The sequence below is a fragment of the Haliotis rufescens genome, unplaced genomic scaffold (assembly GCF_023055435.1).
Source record: "Haliotis rufescens isolate VD_foot unplaced genomic scaffold, xgHalRufe1.0.p SCAF_2, whole genome shotgun sequence".
Classification (NCBI taxonomy): domain Eukaryota; kingdom Metazoa; phylum Mollusca; class Gastropoda; order Lepetellida; family Haliotidae; genus Haliotis; species Haliotis rufescens.
Genome location: NW_025963890.1, coordinates 72,035,729 through 72,062,542, shown reverse-complemented (window position 1 = coordinate 72,062,542; position 26,814 = coordinate 72,035,729). Strand labels below are relative to the sequence as shown.

Here is a 26,814-nt window from a genome sequence, read left to right as displayed (position 1 = left end):
GACATAGGGGGTGGAACGCGAAATTTCGGACTGAACAAGATTACTCCCTTTGACCCCGTCCAAGAGGTGAGTTGAGGTGAAATGGGGTTTAACGTCGCGTTCAAGGTTATTGTCCTTATATAGCGACGTCCTAGCCCATTGAGATACCATGCCGCAGTTTAACATGGACACAATTTTCTGACTCCGAGCCGTCCAGTCCTTGTTTTAGCCTCTTAATGCCGAGCGCCAGGCAGGTAACAATAAGTACCGCCTTCCAACATCTTTTGGTATGACGCGGCCGGGGATCGAACCACCGACCTTCTGCTCTCCGGGCAGACACTCTATCCACTAGACCACAGAGGCGGTACCCCCGCCCAAGAGAAGACAATGGTAGACTGTGAATTCGTATAATGACATTAATTTTATTCCAACGATTTACAAACACAAACAGACACACACTATAGCCAGAAAAGTATTAAATTGAAATAAGAAACAAGAATATAATTCGAAATATATTCGCCAAAAAAACCATAAATAAACATTATGAACGTAGGAATAAAAACATATATATGCATAGATGTAAATAAAGCTTTGAATCATGAAAACTTATGGAATCGTGTCAGGTAATGCCAGCATAAAAATTAAATATAGGAACTATTGATATTTATAGCACATGGCCATATTCAATAAATGAACAATTATTATCACGTGACCACTACATGTGACCCGTCATGTGATATGCAAAATAGCCTGTGGCAGTGGTGTATTACTATGTCATCACGGAACCGGAGTATGGAAGTATTTCGCGGACACACATTCAAGTCTGGTACTAATTAGCTAAATGACATACAGCGCATCGTCCATGGAGGGTTGTATCACCGGAACACTTTCAACAAGTGCATTTTCACAAAAATATAATAGTGAATTAAAACTTTATGATATACTTAAAGCTACACAAAGCAACTGGTTTGTTGTTATAGGGGTTCTTTTCTGCAAGTCAGCAATATCACAGCTGCATCAATCACGCTTATAAATAATAGAATGTTGGCCATACAAACCAGTGATTGATAAATAGAGATTATTATTATACGAGCGTGTGCGTCATACTGCTTTTACGAAGATTTCTTAATATGATCATTCTCTGATAACACAACTCAAGTCTTTCCTATCACCTGATAACCTAGTCACGTGATAATATGAGCCAATGAACTACGTCACAAAATGATCGCGTTTAAAGTTAGCCATCGAGCCATTTTACAAATGCTTACTCAAGTAATTGTTTGTTTTGCGAGATACCTATATTCCAAATGATTAACTGCAAATTTGTGTTCAAAACGAATTATATTGTTGCGTTTTTAGATCACGTGTTACTTAAGATCTTACAACATAGTACTATGGCTCGATGACGATCTCCAAATTACAGCACGTGGACCCAAAGTAACGCTTAAGGGGCTGTTGTCGTATAGGACACTTCAGTACCTTAGGTACCTTTGTGTACACTGAAATGTATCCTAAACAAAATCTGAATACACTTGACAAATGTACCCTTTGCAATGTATGTTTTGTACGAGTAGGCGAATCCACAAACCCGTGAATATCCGGGTTAGAATAGGTCTTCAGCTACCCATGCTGGTGGTAAGAGGCGACTAACGGGATCGCTGACTTGGCTGATGCAGGTCATCGTATCCCAATTGCTTAGATCGATGTTCATGATGTCAATCACTAGATTGTCTGGTCCAGACATGCAGCTGGAATATTGCTGTGTGCGGCGTTAAACAACAAACACACATCGAATCCACAAAATCGCACACCGGTTAGGAAGTCTTCAGCAGATTACGCAAGTATGCAACGAACCGGATTGTGGACATGGACTCGTCCTAGCTTCTGTGCCGTACATTGTTTCGTATAGAGTTCGTTTTGGTATTCCGAGTTTTGCAAACACCCCTTGAAACCTTGAGCCTCACAAACAATATCAACTATCACTAAGGTCGGAGTGCTATGTAAAGAGTTATGTAACCTAAATGTTAAAATAACATATTGTTACACAGGTATACACACATCCTTGATTAAGAGAACAGGTTACACAGTGTGTGATCCACGAGATGCACGTGAAATGTGTTCCCTGAGACTTTCGCACGTAAACCTCGCGACTGTGGTTATGCATGTAAGCCCCGGGGCAATTCCTAGCGCACCAACTCAAACATTTGAATGTGTCGCCTGAATATTACTTATGAGCAAGTACAGAGCTCTTAAAAGAAGTATTTCACTTCTTCAACCATTAAACACTTATGATGACGTCATGCTGTGGTTATTGCTGTTGATTCCTGAGTCAGGAATCCATTGGCCATTCTGAACATGCATTATAAACTGACGCAACTATATGTCATTATGCAGAAGTACAGAGAAATTATATATAAACCATAATACGGTCTAAGACATAGACATCACTCGAGTCTGTATATTGCGGAAGTAGAATTTCTAGGGTGTGCTTCTGAGCCCGTTGATTCTACTTCCGGAATCAACAAATTCCAATGATTTCTCGATTACAAAATTAAACAAATTTTAACATGCTTACTTATTCATTCAATGTTTAGTATTCTCATTAAAAAAAATATCAAATGGACGTAATATATTTTTTTTAAATGATAAACTGTTAATTCAATTGCCTTGGCAAATGACCACATTTGTCTGACTTCGCGGGTTGTACTCCCCGAGGTTTTTAATTAAATTACACTTTCATTTACCTGAATGATAGAAACTTGAATTTCTAACACTGTCAGGCGTTTTCTAACTAGCAATTCTGCTGATCGGAGCACGTTAACTAAATTTGATCCATGATTTCATATATGAACATATTTAGTGAGCGTTGTTAGTTTAACACTCTGTATATGGAAGAATAGAGTATCAGTTGTGAATATATTACTTGTCAATGATTCAATGATTAGATCCACCGGAAGTTCACATCATCACCTGACCTTTCTGAGGGCGCTTTCCCACACACACCACCTGAGAGATCAAAGGTAGATGAACTCTGAGTATGCACAGGGCGACCATTTAAGGGCCCCAATGTCATTACCCAATCAATGGCTGCCCTTGTACATGTCGCTGTGTGGTTATTGTCTATGCTCTTTGAGCTGCCGTCTTTTCTTCAGGTACTCTGTGTGATAGAAGTTGGCAAACAGGGAAAGAAAGGTCCCCGTGTAGCAGACGACGAAAAGGTTTACAAGTTTGGGGAACGCACACGGCCTTAGAAATAATCCCCGTAGAGAATGGAGAATCACGATGGAGAACTGGAGCTGTAAGACACAACAAGACAAAGTCAGTATTGACTAAACAAGTCAAAGTCAGCATTGAATAAACAACAATAATAGTCCATTTACATAGTGATGTTGTCCATGCAAAAGAGATCTATGACCCGTCAATTGATCAGTGAGCACTCGATATTCATTCTCAGCTCCCTCGGGAGTATACGACCCACGCTGCTTATGAAACTCACCCTTCCAACCAGCCTCCATTCACCTACTCACTCACTCACGCAATCGTCCCAGTACGTAGAATCTGTAACTTGGTGAGGTGATGTGAAATGGAGTTTAAGGTTGGTCCTCATATAGCGACGTGTGTGTGTGTGTGTGTGTGTGTGTGTGTGTGTGTGTGTGTGGCTGGTTGTACTTGCTTGTACTAGACCGGACAATGTGTGAAACTCACTCACTCACTTACTCACTCACCCACTCACTCGCTCACTCACTCACCAACCAAATCTCTCATTCACAAACCCATTCACTCACCCACCCACCAACCAACCCACTCACTCACTCACTCACCAACCCCTGCACCCACTCACCAACCCAATCACTCACTCACCCACCCACCCACCCACTCACTCGCTCACTCACCCACCCACCAACCAACCAAATCACTCACTCACAAACCCATTCACTCACCCACCCACCAACCAACCCACTCACTCACTCACTCACTCACCAACCCCCACATCCACTCACCAACCCAACCACTCACTCACTCACCAACCCCCGCACCCACTCACCAACCCAATCACTCACTCACTCACCAACCCACTCACTCACCACCCACCCACCAACCCACTCCCTCACTCACCAACCCACGTACTCACTCAATCACCAACCCATGCACCCACTCACTCACTCACCAACCCACCCACCCACTCACTCACTCACCAACCCACTCACTTACCCACCCACCCACTCCCTCACTCACCAACTCACGTACTCACTCACTCACTCACCAACCCACGCAGCCACCCACTCACTCACCCACCCACCCACCCACTCACTCACTCTCCACAGTACGTACAATCTGTAGCTTGGTGATGTGCTTCTTCCACCACAAGTACTTCTGTATCTCTGGCCCCATGGCGGCGAGGGCGTAGTAGGAGTACATCATCACGTGGATGGCGCTGTTCAAACCCCCCGCTACAAACTCTGAAATACAATTACAAAACAATCATTTTCAGAGTATTGTTCACGATCGTCTCAGCGCTACGACTGATACCAAGACTTTGTGATGGAATGGGAGTCACGATCGTCTTAGTGCTACGGCTGATATAGTACTTTGTTAAGGAATAGGAGTTACGATCGTCTTAGTGCTCCGACAGATATATGACTTTGGTAATGAATGGGGAGGGGGTGCCGGGGATTTTATCCCTCCCCCCAAAAATGTCTTCGAAAATCCTTGAAAAAAATTATTTTGCTTAAGGCTCTTGAACCAAAATAATTGTCTCCCCCAATAATTACTTTGTAGCAAGAGGTTTTCTCTAAATAATATTCAGGCTCATGGTTTTAAATAAAAACTATCTGGGTTTGTAGCTCTAGCGGAAAAAAATCGAATCTCGATACAAAATGGCTTGAGTTTTGATGTAATATATGTGATGGGGTAGAGGACTGGTGGGGTTTGGATGGAGTGGCAAAAGTGGGTTGTCGCACTGACGGCGTGAGCGGTGCAGGTGGACTATGTGAGGTGGGTGTGGCTACTCACTGGCTCCCCCAGGCACGTATCTGGCCGATATCCAACAGAAGAAAGGCATGGTGCCGTGATGGTACACGTGCAGGAAGCTCAGCTGGTTGTTCTTCTTCCGGAGAATAAAGATAACCTGTAACATCAGATCACATCAGTCCTCCTCCTTCATCTTCCTTTATACAGTGCTTCGTCTCATTACATATACATATAAAACTTCGTCTCATTTGATACAAACTTCATCTCATAATATATATAACTTCGTCTCATTTGATACAAACTTCATCTCATAATATATATAACTTCGTCTCATTTGATACAAACTTCATCTCATAATATATATAACTTCGTCTCATTTGATACAAACTTCATCTCATAATATATATAACTTCGTCTCATTTGATACAAACTTCATCTCATAATATATATAACTTCGTCTCATTTTATACAAACTTCATCTCATAATATATATAACTTCGTCTCATTTGATACAAACTTCATCTCATGATATATATAACTTCGTCTCATTTGATACAAACTTCATCTCATGATATATATAACTTCGTCTCATTTGATACAAACTTCATCTCATTACATATATAAAACTTCGTCTCATTTTATACAACTTCATCTCATTACATATGCATTTATAACTTCGTCTCATTTGATACAAACTTCATCTCATAATATATATAACTTCGTCTCATTTGATACAAACTTCATCTCATAATATATATAACTTCGTCTCATTTGATACAAACTTCATCTCATGATATATATAACTTCGTCTCATTTTATACAAACTTCATCTCATAATATATATAACTTCGTCTCATTTGATACAAACTTCATCTCATGATATATATAACTTCGTCTCATTATATACAAACTTCATCTCATGATATATATAACTTCGTCTCATTTGATACAAACTTCATCTCATGATATATATAACTTCGTCTCATTTGATACAAACTTCATCTCATTACATATATAAAACTTCGTCTCATTTTATACAACTTCATCTCATTACATATGCATTTATAACTTCGTCTCATTTGATACAAACTTCATCTCATAATATATATAACTTCGTCTCATTTTATACAAATTTCATCTCATAATATATATAAAACTTCGTCTTATTTTAAACAAACTTCATCTCATAATATATATAAAACTTCGTCTTATTTTATACAACTTCATCTCATAATATATATAAAACTTCGTCTTATTTTATACAACTTCATCTCATAATATATATAAAACTTCATTTCATCTCATAATATATATAAAACTTCATCTCATTATATACAAACTTCATCTCATTCCATAAATAGCAATGTTGGATTCAGCTAAGGAATCATGTTTTGATTTTTTAAATTATGTCAAAAACATGTTTCTGTAATTGTGTAATCGTAGTTTTCATATGTTACCACCCAGACTTGCTGTACTCACACTGTCCATGAACTCGATGATCTTGGAGAAGAAATACCACCAAGCAATCTTTGTCATCTGGGGAGGACAAAAGAACTGATGTTTCAGCGCCTACCAGACAGTCTCTGAAATCATTTGTCTACAGAACTTTGGTTTCAACCAGTCCTAGTTGTGAGCAAGTTCGATTTTCCACCAGTTTAAAGATTATTTCAGTTTCGTCACCGCGTGTCAGCTTGAGGTTGGGTGGGGTTGGGGGTTGGAGGGGTGGGGATGTGAGCCCCAAGTGATGCAGGCATTAGACGTGTATCACTTTGGTGAAGCCAACGAGGATGGGTTTGGTGCTGGCAAACCAGGAATCACAATCAGCGAGTATATGGGATTCGAACCCACGAGTACAGGAATCTGAAAAGGAACGGAACTCTCCACTCTCCACCTAGGACGTCCTGGCCACCCGTACCCTCTTTTCTAGTGACATATTATTTTTTAAATTTTAATTTGTTTTGTTTTTTTCTCTAAGTTGTTCCACTAAAACTATATCAAGCAAATTGTTTTGTGATTAATTGTTTTGGGCTTAGCTCTTTGTATATACATATATAACATAATGAGACACTTACCCTCATGGCTAGCGGGGAGTTTCCTTTAACTACGGGCTGACAGCCGAACAGCGCGTAGTTGTCTAGATATGCGACACCGAAGAACTGAATAAACAGATCAGTAAAGTCGTAAAGAATGTTCAATGCAAGTTACTGGTAATCATATTCGACGAGATGCTATAGTAATCTTTAACCAGTAATAACTACTGGTAGATGATGGCGGCCGTAATAAACTGGCCTCTTCTTGCACTGTATCCGAGCAAGGAGTAGATGTACAACACAGTCATTCCAACTGATGAACTGGGGATGTATGACAGCTCGTGGACGATAAACAAGAGGGTGTATGACAGCTCGTGGACGATAACAAGAGGATGTATGACAGCTCGTGGACGATAAATAAGAGGATGTATGACAGCTCGTGGTTGATAAACAAGAGGATGTATGACAGCTCGTGGTTGATAAAATAGAGGATGTATGACACAACTCGTGGTCGATAAATAAGAGGATGTATGACAGCTCATGGACGATAAACAAGAGGATGTATGACAGCTCGTGGACGATAAACAAGAGGATGTATGACAGCTCGTGGACGATAAATAAGAGGATGTATGACAGCTCGTGGTTGATAAACAAGAGGATGTATGACAGCTCGTGGACGATAAATAAGCGGATGTATGACAGCTCGTGGACGATAAACAAGAGGATGTATGACAGCTCGTGGACGATAAATAAGAGGATGTATGACAGCTCGTGGACGATAAATAAGAGGATGTATGACAGCTCGTGGACGATAAATAAGAGGATGTATGACAGCTCATGGACGATAAACAAGAGGACGTATGACAGCTCGTGGACGGTAAATAAGAGGATGTATGACAGCTCGTGGACGATAAATAAGAGGATGTATGACAGCTCGTGGTCGATAAATAAGAGAATGTATGACATCTCGTGGACGATAAATAAGAGGATGTATGACAGCTCGTGGACGATAAATAAGAGAATGTATGACAGCTCGTGGTTGATAAACAAGAGGATGTATGACAGCTCGTGGTTGATAAAATAGAGGATGTATGACACAACTCGTGGTCGATAAATAAGAGGATGTATGACAGCTCATGGACGATAAACAAGAGGATGTATGACAGCTCGTGGACGATAAACAAGAGGATGTATGACAGCTCGTGGACGATAAATAAGAGGATGTATGACAGCTCGTGGTTGATAAACAAGAGGATGTATGACAGCTCGTGGACGATAAATAAGAGGATGTATGACAGCTCGTGGACGATAAACAAGAGGATGTATGACAGCTCGTGGACGATAAATAAGAGGATGTATGACAGCTCGTGGACGATAAATAAGAGGATGTATGGCAGCTCGTGGACGATAAATAAGAGGATGTATGACAGCTCGTGGACGATAAACAAGAGGACGTATGACAGCTCGTGGACGGTAAATAAGAGGATGTATGACAGCTCGTGGACGATAAACAAGAGGATGTATGACAGCTCGTGGACGATAAATAAGAGGATGTATGACAGCTCGTGGTCGATGAATAAGAGAATGTATGACAGCTCGTGGTCGATAAATAAGAGGATGTATGACAGCTCGTGGACGATAAATAAGAGGATGTATGACAGCTCGTGGACGATAAATAAGAGAATGTATGACAGCTCGTGGTCGATAAATAAGAGGATGTATGACAGCTCGTGGACGATAAATAAGAGAATGTATGACAGCTCGTGGTCGATAAACAAGAGGATGTATGACAGCTCGTGGTCGATAAATAAGAGGATGTATGAAGCTCGTGGTTGATAAACAAGAGGATGTATGACAGCTCGTGGTTGATAAATAGGAGGAAGTATGACACAGCTCGTGGTTGATAAATAACTTTAAGACTGAAATCGGACTACAGCAACACTCAACTCATAAATTATGCAGACCGAACTTTACGACACTCATCTGGCACTTGATAAAGAAGTAATTTACGACATCCACCTCGTACTTTACGTTAGAAGCCGTTTTACGACACTCACCTCGTAGCTGATGAAAAATGACAGGCAGACAAGCAGGACGTTGTACCAGAAGAGGAGGCGAGGAAACTCAAACGGCTTCCGGTGCTCCATCCACTGGGGACCCTTCCACACCACCAGATAGTACAACCCACAGATAGCCAGCACTATGCCAGGACTGTCCATAAGAAGCCATTCGTCCGTGCGGGGATCTACAACCGTCACAATGCTCCTGCTTCTATAGTTCATACATACTTTCAACAGAAAGCGCTGAGATATTGGTGGGCGTAACATATTTTATAAACAAGAATAATTTGTTCCAGAAAGTACTGACTTTTGTTTTGCAATGCTGGATATCCTGGAAAGGATGTGTTGTCAAAATATTGTTCGGTTTCTCTTTTCGAAGTCAATGAATATGTATTGTAGGAAGGCCTTTGGCCAATATATAAGTGTACATTTGCGTTACAATGGGACAGTAAGTGAGTTTGGTTTAACGCCGCTTTGAACAATATTCCAGTTATATCATAGTGTGTCAGCTTGATGTGATAGGAAAGCCCGAAGTGATGCAGGTCACAGACGTTTACCACTTCGGTGAAACCCACGAGCACGGGTGTGGTGCTGACAAACCTAGAAACATAATCGGGGTGAACCGGGAGCCTTGTGGTTAAAGCGTTCGCTTGTCACGCAATAGACCCGGGTTCGATCCTCTACATGGTTACAAGGTGTGAAGCCCCTGTCTGGTGTCCCTTGCTTTGATATTGATGGAATATTGCTCAAAGCGGCATAAAACCGCATTCTCACTAAATCGCATATATTCTCTATACAGATATTCATTAAGCTAGTGTTTAGTGCAGCTTTCTAGATTGAAAAAATATGAATACTGAAGTGTGAACATTAAATGAAATCCATGTGATCACCGTATGTATTTTAGCGGGCTGTGTCTCACGCATATGACTGTCCAAACATAGTTACACCTTGCTTGCCTTTTTAGGCATCGTAATTTAATCAATATTTAATTTCTTGAGTTTACAAAGACTGGCAACCGACCATATAAACCAGATGGTATTGCATTTGTCTGTTTACCGACGTTCAAAAACATTTAACATGGACCTTCTCTAATTCACTTGAAACCCAAAACTTCGGAGCCACAAAGGAAGATAGGTTGAATCTGTGTATCAAATATTTGTATAAGCGGTGGGTATCAAATATGTGTATAAGCAATGTGTAACCGAGATTGTTCGTTGTACCCTCCAGTAACGTTCTTTTTGCCCGGAGAGCTATAGAAGGGTATATTGAAAGTGGGGGTGAATTCATCCCTAATATTTACAGTTTAAAACCACTGAAATCGGTTCCCCTTTATTAGAGGTGAGTTGCCACCTGTTTAATACAACATTTGTCTTTCCCAGGTTAACAGCTAAATCCCTGTTTTTAGATGATTCCAAGACATTTAGCCGATTTTGCTCTTATCAAAGTGAATAAGAGACATCAGTCAACAATATAATATGTAATTCCATATCGGAAAATAATTGTATACATTTTCAATTTCACTTTTAAAAAATGAAAAAAGGGACTTAAAATACATCCTTGGCGTAAACCAGACGGGTAAATACTCAGAAAGGGCATGTTGCATGTAATACAAAATTGAATAGAAGTACATGTATATACACTACGAATCTGAACAAAAACATCTTGGACGTAATGTATCTTTCATGAAAAGCGGAGCCTTCTCGGTACTTACCGGCCTCTGGGAAAAAAGCAAGTTCTTGATACGCAACATCGAAAAACATGGTAGAATTCTTCATGATGTTGCCTAGATGCTGAAAATGAGCAAAGAGCACACGTGAACAAAGATATAATACGCATGACAACGTTAACGATTTCCAGTCCATTTCAAATAAGAATTATTTCCAAGTTTACCATTCCTCGGCTAGCTATATCAGTACATATGTCTGACATATCATCAGTCATTTCTAGGCTAGCTGCCAGTATACATGTCCGATAGTAACATCGGTCATTTCTTGGCTAGCTGCCAGTATATCTGTCCGATAGTAACATCAGTCATTTCTAGGCTAGCTGCCAGTATATCTGTCCGATAGTAACATCGGTCATTTCTAGGCTAGCTGCCAGTATACATGTCCGATAGTAACATCGGTCATTTCTAGGCTAGCTGCCAGTATACATGTCCGATAGTAACATCAGTCATTTCTAGGCTAGCTGCCAGTATATCTGTCCGATAGTAACATCAGTCATTTCTAGGCTAGCTGCCAGTATATCTGTCCGATAGTAACATCAGTCATTTCTAGGCTAGCTGCCAGTATATCTGTCCGATAGAAACATCAGTCATTTCTAGGCTAGCGGCCAGCATGACTTGTAGTGACTTGTACGGAATATACATCAGAATACGGGACAAATGCATTATTAATAAAGTATGAACAAAGCATCTTACAAATGCATCATTGACAAAAGCTATCCTACTCTCTCACATAACAATTTCTCACCACAAAACAACACTGAGGCTCGTCACGCCACTGTCGCCCCTCCAAACACCCCGAACACTATTGCAACATCGACAACCTCGCATTGCGACATATGTCAACAGTGAACGAACACGCGCGCTTCAGTCAGCAATACCAACCTGCGCTTAGGAGGACGGGGCTCGTGATTATGAGTCGGTGGTCATCGTGTACCTGAGGATGGTTATTAATGAAATATGGCCGCATTAGCGTTGTTGAGAACTTGTATAGTATGTCTAGATCACTGTCAATGAATCCGTCAGTCTGAATGAATTGATTTACATATATGAACAGCTGTTACTCCGGATTGCCAGGGCTGATGTTGTAATTTTTGCAAATAGTTTTGTGAACCTGAACCGACTAATATATGCGCATGCTTTAAAACACGTCTGTGACGTCATTCTATTGTTTGAACGCTCCATTATTTTTCAGGAATGGAGAGTTGCTTGTCAACTGTACATTATCTTGAAGCAGCATTTGAATTTTTCAACTACAGAATATTTTGTCAAAGTGTAAAAGTAAGGATGAGTTTTAAGTAGGGGAATATCCTCGTAACTCTCCATTCCTTTAAAATAATTGGCCTCGGCCCCTGCGGGGCCTCTGCTCCATTATTTTTAAGGAATGGAGAGTTACTCGGATATTTCCCTCTACATAGTGGCCGAGAGGGGATATCGCTTTCTCGCCTTCAATTGCGGCCCTGAGAAAGCGATATGCGATAACACGAGACGAGAAATCGATAACACGAGACGAGAAAGCGATAGCACGAGACGAGAAATCTATAAACCTAGAGACGAGAAAGCAATAACGCGAGACGAGAAAGGGATAACACAAAACGTCTCGTGTTACGCTTTATCCCCTTCTCGCGGTAAAGCATTATCCACTCTTGGCCACTATAGGTGTCTCATGTGTCATGTGTATGGTAAAATGTATATACGTAAAATAACAGCCCTGAGTTGTTAAAAAGCACCTCAGAAAAATTAAGGGGTTGACCACCTAATATACGGACATACACCAAATATATTATTCAACAATTATAAGAAATATATGAACAGACATCACCACTTATTTTTGTCTTTTCTTTTATTAACAAATTAGCAATTCCCCTCGGCGAAATACCTTAGTTGTGCGTCAGACGTTAAATAAATGAAATATGAGCGGGTGGTGATTGGCGTTCTTGCCAAAGTCGGATTATATGAGCATGGGTTTGTTTAAGTGTGTTTTTAAAGGAGAATAGGACAATTAATGTTTTCATTTAGTTTGAGAATCATTTCCTTCAGTCAAAGTTTATTCCCATAAGAACCAATCACGGTGGTACAAGAGCATAGTTGGCCGCCATAGTTATATCAACTTCATAAACCCTTAACTTATAGTTCGAAGTTGTGGTAAAAGTACGGAGACATCGCACATTAACATTGCATGATATCCATAGGCTTGTATTTTTACAAAACAATATTGTTCCGGATAATACTCGAAAAACAAAAAATTGTCTTCGATTTGAAAAGATTTTTTTCGGAAAACTTGATGCATATCATCTTCCCGAGGCAAGGAGTCCAGCGCCCACCCTCGCCAAACTAGGCTGGAAATTCGAAGCTTGATCGCTCCGATGGCTTCTATCCCTTTTTGTCCCTCCTGTGGACCGATCGGATTCTATTGCTCATATCACTTGCATTTACTTGAAACAAAATAGCTGCGCCCAGTCAAGACGATCAGATCAAGTTAATCGAACAAAAAATTCACAATCCCTGCCTCAGACACTTACAGTATGTGGATTGCAGCACAATACTTGAACACGTTGATTAAGACATAAAAAGATTTGGAAAATATCCGTCAACGCCCAGTTGATGGTACATATGTTTTAGTAACCTTGCAATCGACCGAAAATGCACGACAGTCGCCATGTTGTTTACGGACCGGATATCGATTACGTTACACGATTTTGATTGGACAATGCATAGACTCGTTAGTCCAGCCAAAATGTAACTCCGGAATTCCAGCCTTGTTCGACAAGGGTGGAACCTGGAATTTTATAGTCAGTTAACTCCCTTGCCTCGGGATTGTCAGCATACAAACACACCGTACCTCCTGATTGGCTGTGAAGACTACACGTGAGGCAAACTGTCCACTATTTTGAAACTTGAAAAAAATGCTGCAGTTTGCTCACTATCTTTAAGGTAGATCATGTTCCACGTGTACAACTCACATTGTAATCAATACCTATCGTCTTTCAATTTTCACTAACTTACATATATATTCTAATTGACAAACCTGAATTCTGTGAGATACATTGGTCTGTTTTTCAAGACTTAACATGAGTGGTAATAATGTTATGTTTTCGTGGTATTTAGCATCTTTCATCCTCCGCCTCTTAACGTCGATTTAACATTCGTATCTTGTAAAGATATAATTTGGTATTGGTGATTCAAACAATGGTTTAAAACCGACAGACGGGGTAGCACTCCTTTTTCGTTTTAAACACTTTTCGTATCAATATTTTTATATAGACACATACAGACAAGTCAGAAACAAACACATCGCACACTTTTTAAAAAATCCTCATCAGCATCTTGCTTAATTAACATGCTCATAGAATATTGATCTGAAACAAGATATGGCCGTCGCAGCGACATAAATTATTCACGCCTCAGCCACCGATTCATGACTGTCTCGGTGTGTTATTCGCTAACCTTATAAAATTTCTATCTGTAAGGGGTTTGAAAATATTTTGAACATCCTAAATCAATCCGTTTCATCAACCATGATATAATATCGATCTGATATAAAATATAGCCGCAGCGCCGACGTAAATTACCTACCATTTGGAGACTGGATATTTCTTTTATTATTATTCGGTAAAATCCCAGGCATCACTTAATTTAATTAGTTATTCGAGAATCAAAATGCTCGGTTCCAAATTAAAATAAGAGGTATCAGTTAGTGAGTGAAACTCGTTTTGAACATTCCGTATTAAACAGTATTCTAGTTAAATCACGGCGTGTAAGATGATGTGGGAGGAAGGCCCGAAGTGATGCAGGTCTCAGACGTTTACCACTTCGGTGAAACCCACGAGCACGGATATGGTGTTGACAAACCTAGAAACATAATCAGGGCGTACCTGGATTCGAACACAAAGATGTCTGGCGTCCCCAAGGGACGCAACTCTGCTCAGCGAATTGCAGCGCAAAAGCCGACTGGGCCTCCCGTGCCCCCTGAATTTACAGTGTAACTACAAAAAGTTTCAAATCACAGTTGGTATATCTCCTGAATGTATGCTGCAGATGTATATGTCATTAGGTGTTAAATATATTTAATATTGTGTTTTCAAATATTCGCAAACAGACCATTCAACAGTAAGGGAAACAATTGCATGTGCATACACATACAGGTGAGCTACAGGTAACCAATGGTGCCCACCGCAATCAATGATTTTCGACCGAGACGCCTTAAATGAATGGGGTTCTGGTTCGGTGACTTAGTTGATTGTGAGTTATTATTCCCCGACGATGTGGTTGCTCAGGTCAGGTGAGGTGAGGTGAAATGGGGTTTAACGTCGCGTCCAAGATTATTGCATTTATACAGCGACGTGCATGTACGTGTGTGTGTTTGTGTGGCTGCTTGTAGCAGTCCGGACTGATGCCGATTTATAGTGCTAGCTCACCGAGATACCATGCCGCAGTTCAACATGAATACCCCATTCAGACACAGTATACTGACTCCTAGCCGACCAGTCCTTGTTTTAGCCCCTTAATGCCGAGCGCCAGACAGGGTAACAACAAGTACCATCTTTTAACGTCTTTTGGTATGACGCGGCCGGGGATCGAAACCCGGGCCTTCCGCTCTCCGGGCGGACGCCCTACCACTAGACCACGGAGGGATTACTTGTGTGTAGATCAGTGACTCCGAGCCGACCAGTCCTTGCTTTAGCCCCTTAATGCCGAGCGCCAGACAGGGTAACAACAAATCCTTTAACGTTTTTTGGTTTCAATGTCTTTTAGTATGACGCGGCCGGGGATCGAACCCCTGACCTTCCGCGCTGTAATGGAGGCCACGGAGGCGATCTGTAGCGGTTCAGACTCGATTATTCACTCACTCACTCACTCAATCATCCACCCACCCAAGCACTCACTCACCCACAACTCACTCACCCACCCATCCACTCACTCACTCACCCAAGCACGCACTCACTCACTCACTCACTCACTCACCCAAGCACTCACTAACTCACCCACCCGACCATTCACTCACTCACCAACCCACTCACTCACCCAAGCACTCACTCACCCAAGCACTCACTCACTCTCACACACTGTCCTGATTTGTTCATTGTTAGTTTTATAAGGACGCGAGTATTTTATTTGCTATTTTATCAAGATCACGTGAACCCATCAGATCTCGTCTGATAGTGGAGGTGTGATAAACTCTATAAATCCCAGTGGTGTGAAGCAACCGTGATCAACCCTGTTGAATTATTGAACCGTGTGACGCGAGTTCAGCTGTTGTTACCAGGATATTGTTATACAAAGTAGGAAGTACGAAGTAAATGATTCGTCCAATTCCTACTGTGTATTGATAATATCAATAGGTTGAAAAACAGTGTTATCTCCAGCTACGAGGTGGAAGATTGCAACATCAGGCCAAAGGCTAAGTGATACATGCTGTCAGCTTCACCTTACATGAAGCAACGCATTTTCATCATCTTTTCAACGTTTTTTCTACAAAGTAATTGCTTCATCAATCATACGATGTTTCATATCGGTGTTGAGCTGCATTCTATCTAAACGTACACCTTACAGTGAGTGAGTGAGTTAACATTTAACGTCGCATCGACATTATTTCAGCCATATAGCGACGAGAACAAGTTGATATGTACACAAGTGAGTCATGAATATAAAGTTATATTTAAAACAAATTTGTCAACATATTTGGGAATAACAATATTATGCATACAGTCTTAAAACACGGGCTATAGGCCACCAATAACCAAAGCTAGGCCACCTCGCTGGGTATGATGGGGACTTACAGCACCTCAGCTTCCTGCATGATACCCCAGCAGGAATTACGTCATCGCTTTAGCTACTGGTGGTTGTGCTCAATACAAGCCAATATTAAAAAATACTCCGCAAAGAGTTGGCTTAAAACACTGGTTGATAATAGTTACATCGATTATGACAGGAATTACGTGTCACACAGGGGGACAATCATTTTACGGTACTTAATCTCTGGGGCAGAGCTTTCGATAAGGCTCGCAAAACGACCTCATCATGTCTTGGCTGACAACGCGAGTAGGCCTGACCAGATGTTGGTTTAAGTTCGAAAAGTTTATTGATTCCTACCTGGGTGTCCCACCTTCTTAGCATTAGATCCCGAGTATAACTCTTGATGGTTGGTTTGAAATCACTATGGGCTAAAGGGTGGAGATAACGGTTTATCAAGAGCTGGTTTTCGACACCTGCGGAAAAAGAGCCCTACTTATTTATAACACGACAAACTTATTACACCGACATCGCCATTTAGGCTCGTTATTTGTTGCCATGACAATACCCAGTGACAGTCGTTACGTTTGTTTGTTGTTGAACGCCGCATTCAGCAATATTCCAGCCATATGACGGCGGTCTGTAAATAATCGAGTCTGGACCAGACAATCCAGTGACTGACATTATGAGCATCGATCCATGCAATTTGGATACGATGACATGGATCAGTCGTTACGTATTTATTGCCTGCATGGTACGTCTTTTATATTTCCTATACATTATATCATTCAGATATTTATAGCAGATCGAGTGTAATAATATTCCGATATTTGCAAAGTTTTATTTTAGCGATTCAAAATTCTGACTGGTCAGTTGCATCGACATGACAACACATTGCTTCATTGTTGAGAATACGATGTGACGACATAAATTATTCGTCACTTCAAAAGCTGATAGCATTTCGTTATCTGAATAACAGGCTGGCTTCAGCATAATTTCTTTGTAGGGTTGACATTTCCTACGCTTTTCTTCATTTTCATTCTAAAACTGACAACAGTCAATAAACAGCATAACCCACTCGAAACTCAATACGGAGTATCTGTCCCTCGTGAATGTATTCTGTAAGTCACTTTCAAAGGATCGGTACAAGGTTAACGCTTTGTCCCAGAAAATATATAATTGGGATAGAAACAAACAACTCCCTTTAAATGAATAGGATCTCCTGTGAGATGTGAGATTCAGAAACTGAGGAATATCTAGACTTGCTTCATTTAGGTCTATAACAGTACAGTAAGGGCTGGGCAGAAGGGAAAACAATATAGTTCAGGAACTGTGAGGCAGTCTAGCTCGCGACTTACATCATTCATTCACACATAGACTTAGACATATAGACATATATATGTTATTTATGTGTCACATGTTGTATGTGTACACATTAGACATAAAAATTGCCTAAATACATACATCGGGCCATGAAAGGCCGATGAGACACAATGGACAATAAAAAACATTATTTATATAAAAGAATTATAAGTTATAGGATTGCAAAACCCGATAAAAATGAATGACAGTTTTAAGTAAGGAAAAGTTGCCTACGTGCAAACATTTTTGAAATAAGTGCGGCAAGAGGTTTTATATACGTGTTACAGTTCATTAAGAACACTGACTGGTCCACAGGAGAAAATGAAATAAATATATGATCAGACTTTATTATTCTCGACCATAAATCATATCTTAAGTCAGAATAAAATGGACAGTTAATGAGAAAATGTATCTCATCTTCTACAGCTTTATTATTACATAATTTACAAATTCTATCCTGTAAAGGAGTGATAATTCACTATTGCTCGTTAGTATAGATTAGGTCGCCTAGGACTACGTTTTACTTCTCCCTCTATTGTTACTGTTACATCATAGGCATTATGACGCCACAAATACTACCGCTGTGCGTCGCCCAGGACTACAATATAAGTTCAAGTTTCCATTACACCTGAAGAGCCCTTGAACGGCGAAAGATCTTGTGTGAATAAAGGAGTTTTGACAAGCACGAGTATCCGGACTCTGTTTTGTTTGTTTGTATATTTAATACTTATACACCTGATGAAATCGCTTGTTTATACATAAACTCTCTGTAAATAATCGAATGGACCAGTCAATACAGTGATTGATATCACGAGCATCGACCCAGGCAATATATATATATATATATATATATATATTTGTCGTAAGAGGCGACTAACGGGATCGGGTGGTGCATGTCATCAATCTCATCGATCTCTTTCTCTCTCTCTCTCTCTCTCTCTCGCTCTCTCTCTCTCTCTCTCTCTCTCTCTCTCTCTCTCTCTCTCTCTATATATATATATATATATATATGAAACCTATGCAAGTCTAAAAAGTTTCTTTTGAAAAAGCTATTACAATTATTCCAAGGAAATGTTTTCACAGACTAAGTGTTAGTCCAGAAATACTTGTGATGCGCCAGATACATGATATTCCTATGTATACTGGAAACATGAGATCCACAGTGACCGTAAAAAACAGCAAGTAGGTCAAGCAGTCGTGTAATGTTGGTGTGTCGTGTTCACTTCTCAGTTGGTGCAGTATTTGCCCAGAAGTGTGCTTGCAGTGAGACGCACTCTGTGTGTGTGTGTGTGTGTGTGTGTGTGTGTGTGTGTTTGCGTTTGGTGGAGCATCTACGGCGTTATTCCGACCACGTTTCAGTTGCGTCCCTTGGGCACGACAGAAATCTATGATTGTGGGTTCGAATCCCGGTTCGCCCCGATTATGTTTCTAGGTTTGTCAGCACTATACCCGTGCTCGTGGGTTTCACCGAAGTGGTAAACGTCTGAGACCTGCATCACTTCGGGCTTTCCTCCCACATTAAACTGCCACACCGTGATATAACTGGAATACTGTTCAAAGCGGCGTTAGACCCCACTAATTCACTCACTAGACAACCGCCTAAACGACCCATATCCACCACTGCTAGGCTCTCTGCGAGGTAACAAACACGAGGATGAGATGCTCAATTTCAAGAAAGAAATGAAATTTAAACATTAACATTTAGAAATACACATGATTTATATAAGGAGAAATCTCGAATAAGATGTAAAATCTGTCTTGAATAGCACTAGACATAAATGGCTCCCTGTAAATACACATATAAAATAAATACAGTAAACTACGGTTATAACGAACACGCTTATAACGAACTGGCGGATATAACGAACTTACGTTTTGGTCCCGACTACTTGCTGTAGTCATGCTGCATATGTACTTATAACGAACTACGGTTATAACGAACTAAAATTAGTAGTCCCTTTGAGTTGGTTATAACCGTAGTTTACTGTAGTATATCTAACAAACGAACTACTACATGAATATGAATATAGATATATAAACAGACCTTCAAACGCCTTTACAGACTGGCGATAGTTGCCTAGTATCTCGGCTAGCTGTTCTCGCATGCCACTTAAAATGACTACGGCCACACCACTTTTGTATTCGATATACGCTCATTGCGCGAGATGGGACGAGAATAATAATGCATGGCACTAAGAACACCCGGTGTCCCCTCAAAATATAATTTTATTAATATTAATAGGATATACCTCATAACAGAAATGATCGACGGCATGTGTACCAGCTCGTGACGATGGCACACAGCTGTGACATGTGTATCTGTGAATATGCATTAACGAACTTATGACCCTGGCTCTAGGTCGCGGTTACCAGGGGCCTATATACAAGTCCGTGCTATGTTTAATTACACACCTCTAGAATGTTATCCCCTCCGGCGCGAGTAATTGATAGTGCACGAACCGTTTATAAATTTGACCACACCCTAATTTCAACATAGCAAACATTGGCAGAGTGTCACCTCCAACCCTGCGCCGCCCCCCTCCTCCCTATCTTCACCTCCCCCATTCAAATTCATGCCATGCACTAGCAGCGTCAACGTCCATGACAGCCACATGTCTGTTATATCATGCCCTACTAACGCGACTTCGTGTACATGCGCGAGTGGGCAGCTGTGTCCACCGCCTGATGTATGGAAGATCAACACGCAGTTCGAACATTCAAATGCGTATATGAGTGTCAAATGGAGCCAAAATTAAATCCAGGTACTGTAGAAAACCTCAAACTCCATTTCAAGCAGGTCGTTCCCCTCGCGCTCACTCGCGTAAATTCTCGTAACACAAACCGGTGCAGGAAACCGGTGTGCAGTCAGTGACTCAGGCAACTGCGGATGCCCTGCCCCAAAGGAGGAAACAACATCACGCCACTTTAAACACATCGTTGAATGTGATAACCGATTGGATACATTATCAAGGACATTATCCTTTGGACATGAGTCTACACAATCTCAACACGTTTTTTATCACACTGTACGCCCATATTTGTCACAATCAGTAGCCTCCCTTGTCAAAAAGGTCAGCTTGACCGTACACTTTTACATGGAGATTGGGTTGAAGTTTTTTTCAGATTCTAGATTAAATCGCTAGGAGTGAGGGACAAGATCGGAATGTATGCCTTTCTATACGAGTATCGAACAAATAATGACGTAACTATGCCACAATTTCACAACTTCCTTGTAGTTAACTCACCAGTTTTTCCACAGGTCCCTTTACCCACGTGTTGTAACACCGGTAAGTGTGTTAGCAGGTACGAGAAGTTAGAGTCGACCTACCTTTTTTACGCCAGCTATCTCGTTCTCGGGGGATCGCAATGCCGGTCACAGCACGTGGGGAGCACACCCTTACTACCACTACCGGCCGTCACAACACAGTAGTGTGTATAGATACCGTCACACTCGTCAATGCAGTTTGACCCCGTCTGATCGCGTCAGGGTCACGAAGTATGCCGGTAGGTGGGGCGTTGCGAACAACTGAAGCGTGCGGGTAAGGGGAGATGAATATATATCGTCGTTTCTTGTGTAGATGTATGTTTGAATACACAAGAAACGGCGTTATTGGTTAGGTGTAATGCGAGCCTCGACTTTATATCCGTTGATGCGCGTAGTTGAACATGTACCGTCATACGACAGAACCTGTACGTGCATGTTGCAATATTAACCCTTCCACGGCTCACGCTTTCAATAAGCTATTTAAAACGCACAAACACCAAACAGACAGCATGGAGTACAGTATTCATTGTACTAGAGCTCGGGCATTATTTCCGTTGTCAAGGGGTCATTCACCTAGGTGGCAACTGTTGTATGTTTCCCATAGACGAGAGTATAAATACATGTGGAGGGGTGAAATAGCCTTATTAATATCCGAAATATTTTATTTTTTTTATCAACAACCCAGGCCGATGAAGTTTTGCTCATCGGATCGACATCGGCCCAACGTCGGCAAACGTCATCGGCCCTGCATCGGTGCTGCACCGGCCCAGCATCGGCCCAGCGTCGGCAAACATCGTCGGGCCGATGAAGTTTTGCTCATCGGATCGACATCGGCCCAACGTCGGCAAACATCATCGGCCCTGCATCGGCAATGCACCGGCCCAGCATTGGCCCAGCGTCAGCAAACATTGTCGGCCGATGAAGTTTTGCTCATCGGATTGACATCGGCCCAACGTCGTAAATAGTTATCTGGCCAGCCTTCGGCCAGAAATTGGCATTTGTTATGGAATCAGCATCGGATGGACATCGGCCCAACGTCGACAATAATTATCAGCGCAGCATCTGCCATCTGCCATGATCTTAAATAGGCTGATGTCATCAGAAGTCATAACTGACATCTCATCTTAATATTTCATGTAAATGATGCCACAATAGAACTTTTCCAAGTGTAGTGTTAGGGTACATAAAACTAAACATTTCTAAAGGCTCCAGCTAGCCGTGATGTTAAAGTTACAAAGATAAAAGGTAAAACTAAAAAATACTGAATTTTTAAAAAGATAATAATTTTTTATCATAGTTGATACTTTGAAAACCAAATGTAAGTAATATAAATACTTCTAGCTGTACAAAACAATCGAAATGCTTACACTAGTTACAATACTATTTTTTATGTACCCTAATACATGTGTAGTTAATACTTATAAATAAACACAAAGAGCAAAATAGAATAATAAACTTTATTATTAATTAATTATTATTAACAAGAAAACAGTGTTACTACCTGCAACAAGGCGGATGTGAAACATATATTCTCAAAACCAGTTTTAAAACACAGTCTAAACATATACCCCTAATATTGACCTGCAAAATTTCATTTATGTGGCTTCAAATTCGTTTGTGAGACAAACTGTTTCCCCCTATATTTCATCAAGTTAAAAAAGCATGAAGCAAAGGCCATAACTCCATACAAAATAAGTTCTTATAACCATCTTATGGAGTTTGTACCTTAGATAAGCACAGACGGTTTCATTTATTAACTTCAGTAGTGTCCTGGCAGTATATGTACCAAGTTCAAAAACAAGGGTCATAACCCTGTGAAAAATATGTTGTCAACACCAACTTTTTGGATTTCTTTGTTCTGTTGCAATTCAGCACTTTTGTTTGCAGATTCTCTTTCTACACCTCTGTTTTTCAGTACGCGTTTTCCTTATGCCATTTCTAAGCCTTGCTCCTGGAACTCGAAGCCATTCTTTTACCCAGGTCACCATGTACTTGTCAGTGGCTTGTAAGAGCCCAACTGCAGGCTTCCTCCTCAGCTTCTGTTTACAAATGATAGCAAGAAATGTCAGTGTGCATATCATAAGTCATTGCATGCACTCTCAAAATTACAAGTAATGGACTTCACAATTGTGTCAAAACAAGTTATTGATAACATAATGGAATAATAGAATACGTAATACCCTGTTCACATGCATCACCTTACATATGTGTGTATATATTATTTTAAGTCTTGACACCTGTTAATAAATACAGGGTTCACTAGGGCTGTTACGATGTACTCGCGTATTCGGTGAATCGATCCGTAACCATTCATGAATTGAATTCGTTATTCATGGCCACTAGAATCGAATATTTATGAATATGCTATCATATATATTTACATACCCTGTACCTAAAAATATCTATAACAACATATTATATGCACAGATTCTTTCAATGACAACACTCTTATAATATTTAATTTGATAGTATTGTTTTCACTGGTCATTGTCGCATTTGAGCAGATACTAGTACCTGGATAGGTGCAGTATATAAATGTATAATTTATTAATTAACAAACCATGTCAAATAAATTATGTTATTATTGTTTCACTGAATATAATAAATAATACATAAACTGCTGACTTGTTTTTGTAATTGTTCATTAATATTCGTATTCGTTACCCTATATTCGTGATATGAATCGTATTCGCCTCATAGTGTATTTGTTGCAGCCCTAGGGTTCACTCAAGGAATATTCTGCCATGGGCCCTTTATGTGACAATTTCATATATTCCCTAGGTACACCCGCACTTGCCCATACAGCACAATGTTAAAATGCCCCATTGTATTTGAAAATGTGGGCCTTTTTCGAAATTTAGGGGCTAAAAGCAGAAGGCCCCACCCTAGAATTATCGGAATCCCAGTGAGTAAATTGATGAGTTAATAATATGTGTAAATAAGTAAATTGAATTATGTGTAATTATATACGCAAATAACATAACAACTCCCAATATTGTATGGTAGGTCCCTAATCTGTTTCTTATGTCAATTAAAAAAGGATTTTAGAACTGACATATCACCCTATTAATTTAGCCCAATAAACATCCCCAATAACCACATAACCCCCCTCCTCCAATCTTGCTGGAGAACCGTTTTAGGTGTGCAATCTCTCTTGTATGTCCATCAAAAGTAAGTCAGCATGAAATTTCATTTGGAAGATTACCATAGTATAGTGTCAGGGGCCCTTAATAGGGCAAACATGATATTAAATATATGCTTATAAATATTTCAAGCAGAAACATGTATCAGTTGGTTTGGTTTGTTGTTTAACCCCTCACTCAGCAACATTCCAGCTATATGACGGCGGTCTGTAAATAATCGAGTCTGGACAAGACAATCCAGTGATTAACATCATGATCATCAATCCATGCAATTGGGATCGATGACATGCATCAACCAAGTCAGAGAGCCTCACCTCCCGATCCCATTAGTCGCCTCATACAACAAGCATATAGTTGCTTCTTACGGCAAGCATGGGTTGCTGAAGATATCTTCTGCCCTGGATCTTCTATATGAATCAAAATTGGAGTAAATATCCCATACTTGATACATCTAAAGAAATTTAATCCACTCACCAGTACTCTCAGTTGCTCGATTTTGGAAAAGCTGCTAAGAGTTCATTCAGCTCACCCATGTTTGCCAATAGGCAATGGCTGAACATCTGGTTTTCTTAAATAGAAATATAAGTTTGTGTAGCAGCAGTGAGCACTTAGCTATTATGGTGATGATGTCAAGAGGTTGAGGGGAATATTGCTCAAAACATAAAAGTAACATTTAAATAAAGCTTTGGCCATACACAGACATCAGGTCCTTTCCTTAATTCATACATCTTATCTCGTATATTTGCACTTTTACATACAGTGTAGCACTTGTACATACAGTCCTTATCTGGAGCCATGTAGCAGAAATAATTTCCCAGGGAAAGTAGTTTCACTTTAATAGCCATAGCCCCATCCCTGAAAAGTCTGGTTACCACAAAACAGATTTCATTTATTATATGATACCAAAATATATGTAGATTACATCATGGTAAACCAAAACTGCAAATAAACGTTTATCATTAAAAGATCAGATACAAAGGTAAGTTCATATTACAAACACTTGTATGCAAAAAATAGCAGGAAAGTATTGGGGACAAGTAATTTTATGCACAGTTTCATTGCTTGTAAACATAGGAAAAGGGATAATGATAAACTGAAATAATATATCTTTAGTTAGAATAAATCAAATTTGAAACAAGGCTCTGGGTGTTTTTCTACAATGGATAATGTCCTGAAAAATCTGTACTGAAGTATCTTCATCAAAGTTTTACCATTAATTTGAATTTTGATTAAATAAATGACATTCTAAATTGTCTTGGATTATATATTCAGCATCATACCTTTGAAATAGTACATTTAAAAAAAGATTAATTCAGTATTTCATCACAAATGTACATCATGGGCTAAATTACTTAACTAGATAAGACTACCATACTACAAAACATCAATTTTATTTTTTTTATTTCAACTTTTTGGTGATCGAAAACCGAACTCGGCAGTGTAGCTCCGCTCATCGATCAGAAGGAACATTAGCTGGATCGCATGACATGCACACGCAATGCTGAAAGTTTCCGAAAGCCTCGTTATGAATTTCATGTTCACTACTTTTTGCATCAGAACGTGCACATTAAGGCAAGGACTTCAATGTTAAATATGAACACCTTTGTCCCAGAGGTGACAGAGGTAATCAAAGTGGACGTACCACCCCAGGCTACCCTCCTCAATATTAAACTTACTGATACCCGTGGGAGTGGGTACGGGTAGAGGTGGGGTGGGGCGCAGCTTGTAGTTTCTGCTCAGCAATTTATCTTTCGAAGAAGTATAATTTCTCTACCCAAAATACATTTTTCGCTGACGGGCCGGGCGACCAAAAACCAAAAAAAAAAATTGAAATCCTTTCATTGAAATAAATGTGTATTTTAAATCAGTTAATTACAAATGAGTAAAAAAAGTATGACACAATTAGTTTACAATCGTTATTGCCTGACATTGATAACACTACGCATTAGAGGTGTAACGATACGGGAGGGTCGCGATACAGGGGTCGCGATACGATACGTATCACGATACAGTGTTTACTGGTACAAGCTAAGCCAAGTTGATGTCTTTCTGCTCTCTAAAAGATGTGACAAGTACAGTTGAAGAAGATATAAGGTGTTTATTTACTGTTATAGCAAATTGTCATCAATACAGTATGTTTTACTGAAACAACAAACTGGCTTTGAAATTGTTAAACGTATTTCATGTTTAAAAGTACCGTATTTTCTTGAGTATAGTGCGCACCCATGTATAATGCGCACCCCCTCTAGCGGGTTCAATATTTTGGAGAAAAAAAAGAAATTTGAATATTATGCGCAGAAAAAAAATACACCGTACCCCTTTAGCGAAGTCCGGCAAACGAACGGCTGATGAGAAACTTCGTCAGTACAAATTCGAAATTTGAGATAATAAATGACCAGACATGTTGATTTACCGTTTAAATTGTATTTTTTGTTCAGCTAGGCATTGTTTTATATCCAGGGATTAAGATTACCTTGTGTATTTTCTCGTAAACTAAGCCGGACACAGCAATCAGCTGTACACACGTTTTCTTGGAATCTACCAGTGA

The 26,814-nt window shown here is 40.1% G+C and overlaps 1 protein-coding gene and 1 long non-coding RNA gene across 6 annotated transcripts; both read right to left on the bottom strand.

Moving 5' to 3' along the window:
• Positions 1–381: 381 nt before the first annotated feature.
• LOC124133200 (elongation of very long chain fatty acids protein 4-like) lies at positions 382–21,476 on the bottom strand. 5 transcript variants are annotated; one of them, XM_048400516.1, is made up of 9 exons: positions 21,187–21,476; positions 16,857–16,972; positions 10,752–10,830; positions 9,038–9,225; positions 7,023–7,106; positions 6,430–6,486; positions 4,993–5,107; positions 4,312–4,439; positions 382–3,275 (listed from the first exon to the last, which is right to left on the bottom strand). In XM_048400516.1, exons 2-9 carry the CDS (start codon positions 16,878–16,880, stop codon positions 3,093–3,095), a joined length of 858 nt encoding a protein of 285 aa, XP_048256473.1. In that variant the 5' UTR covers positions 16,881–16,972; positions 21,187–21,476; the 3' UTR covers positions 382–3,092. The 5 variants fall into 5 exon arrangements, with proteins under 5 accessions (XP_048256473.1, XP_046353440.1, XP_046353442.1 ...); XM_046497484.2 differs by lacking the exon at positions 16,857–16,972 and having other exon boundaries at positions 21,187–21,472; XM_046497486.2 differs by lacking the exons at positions 16,857–16,972; positions 21,187–21,476 and adding an exon at positions 21,104–21,126.
• A 1,090-nt stretch (positions 21,477–22,566) lies between these two features.
• On the bottom strand, positions 22,567–26,333 carry LOC125382137. Its single transcript, XR_007222358.1, has 2 exons — positions 24,741–26,333; positions 22,567–23,162 (listed from the first exon to the last, which is right to left on the bottom strand). It is a non-coding gene; the product is annotated as an uncharacterized LOC125382137 (long non-coding RNA).
• Between the last annotated feature and the right edge of the window lie 481 nt (positions 26,334–26,814).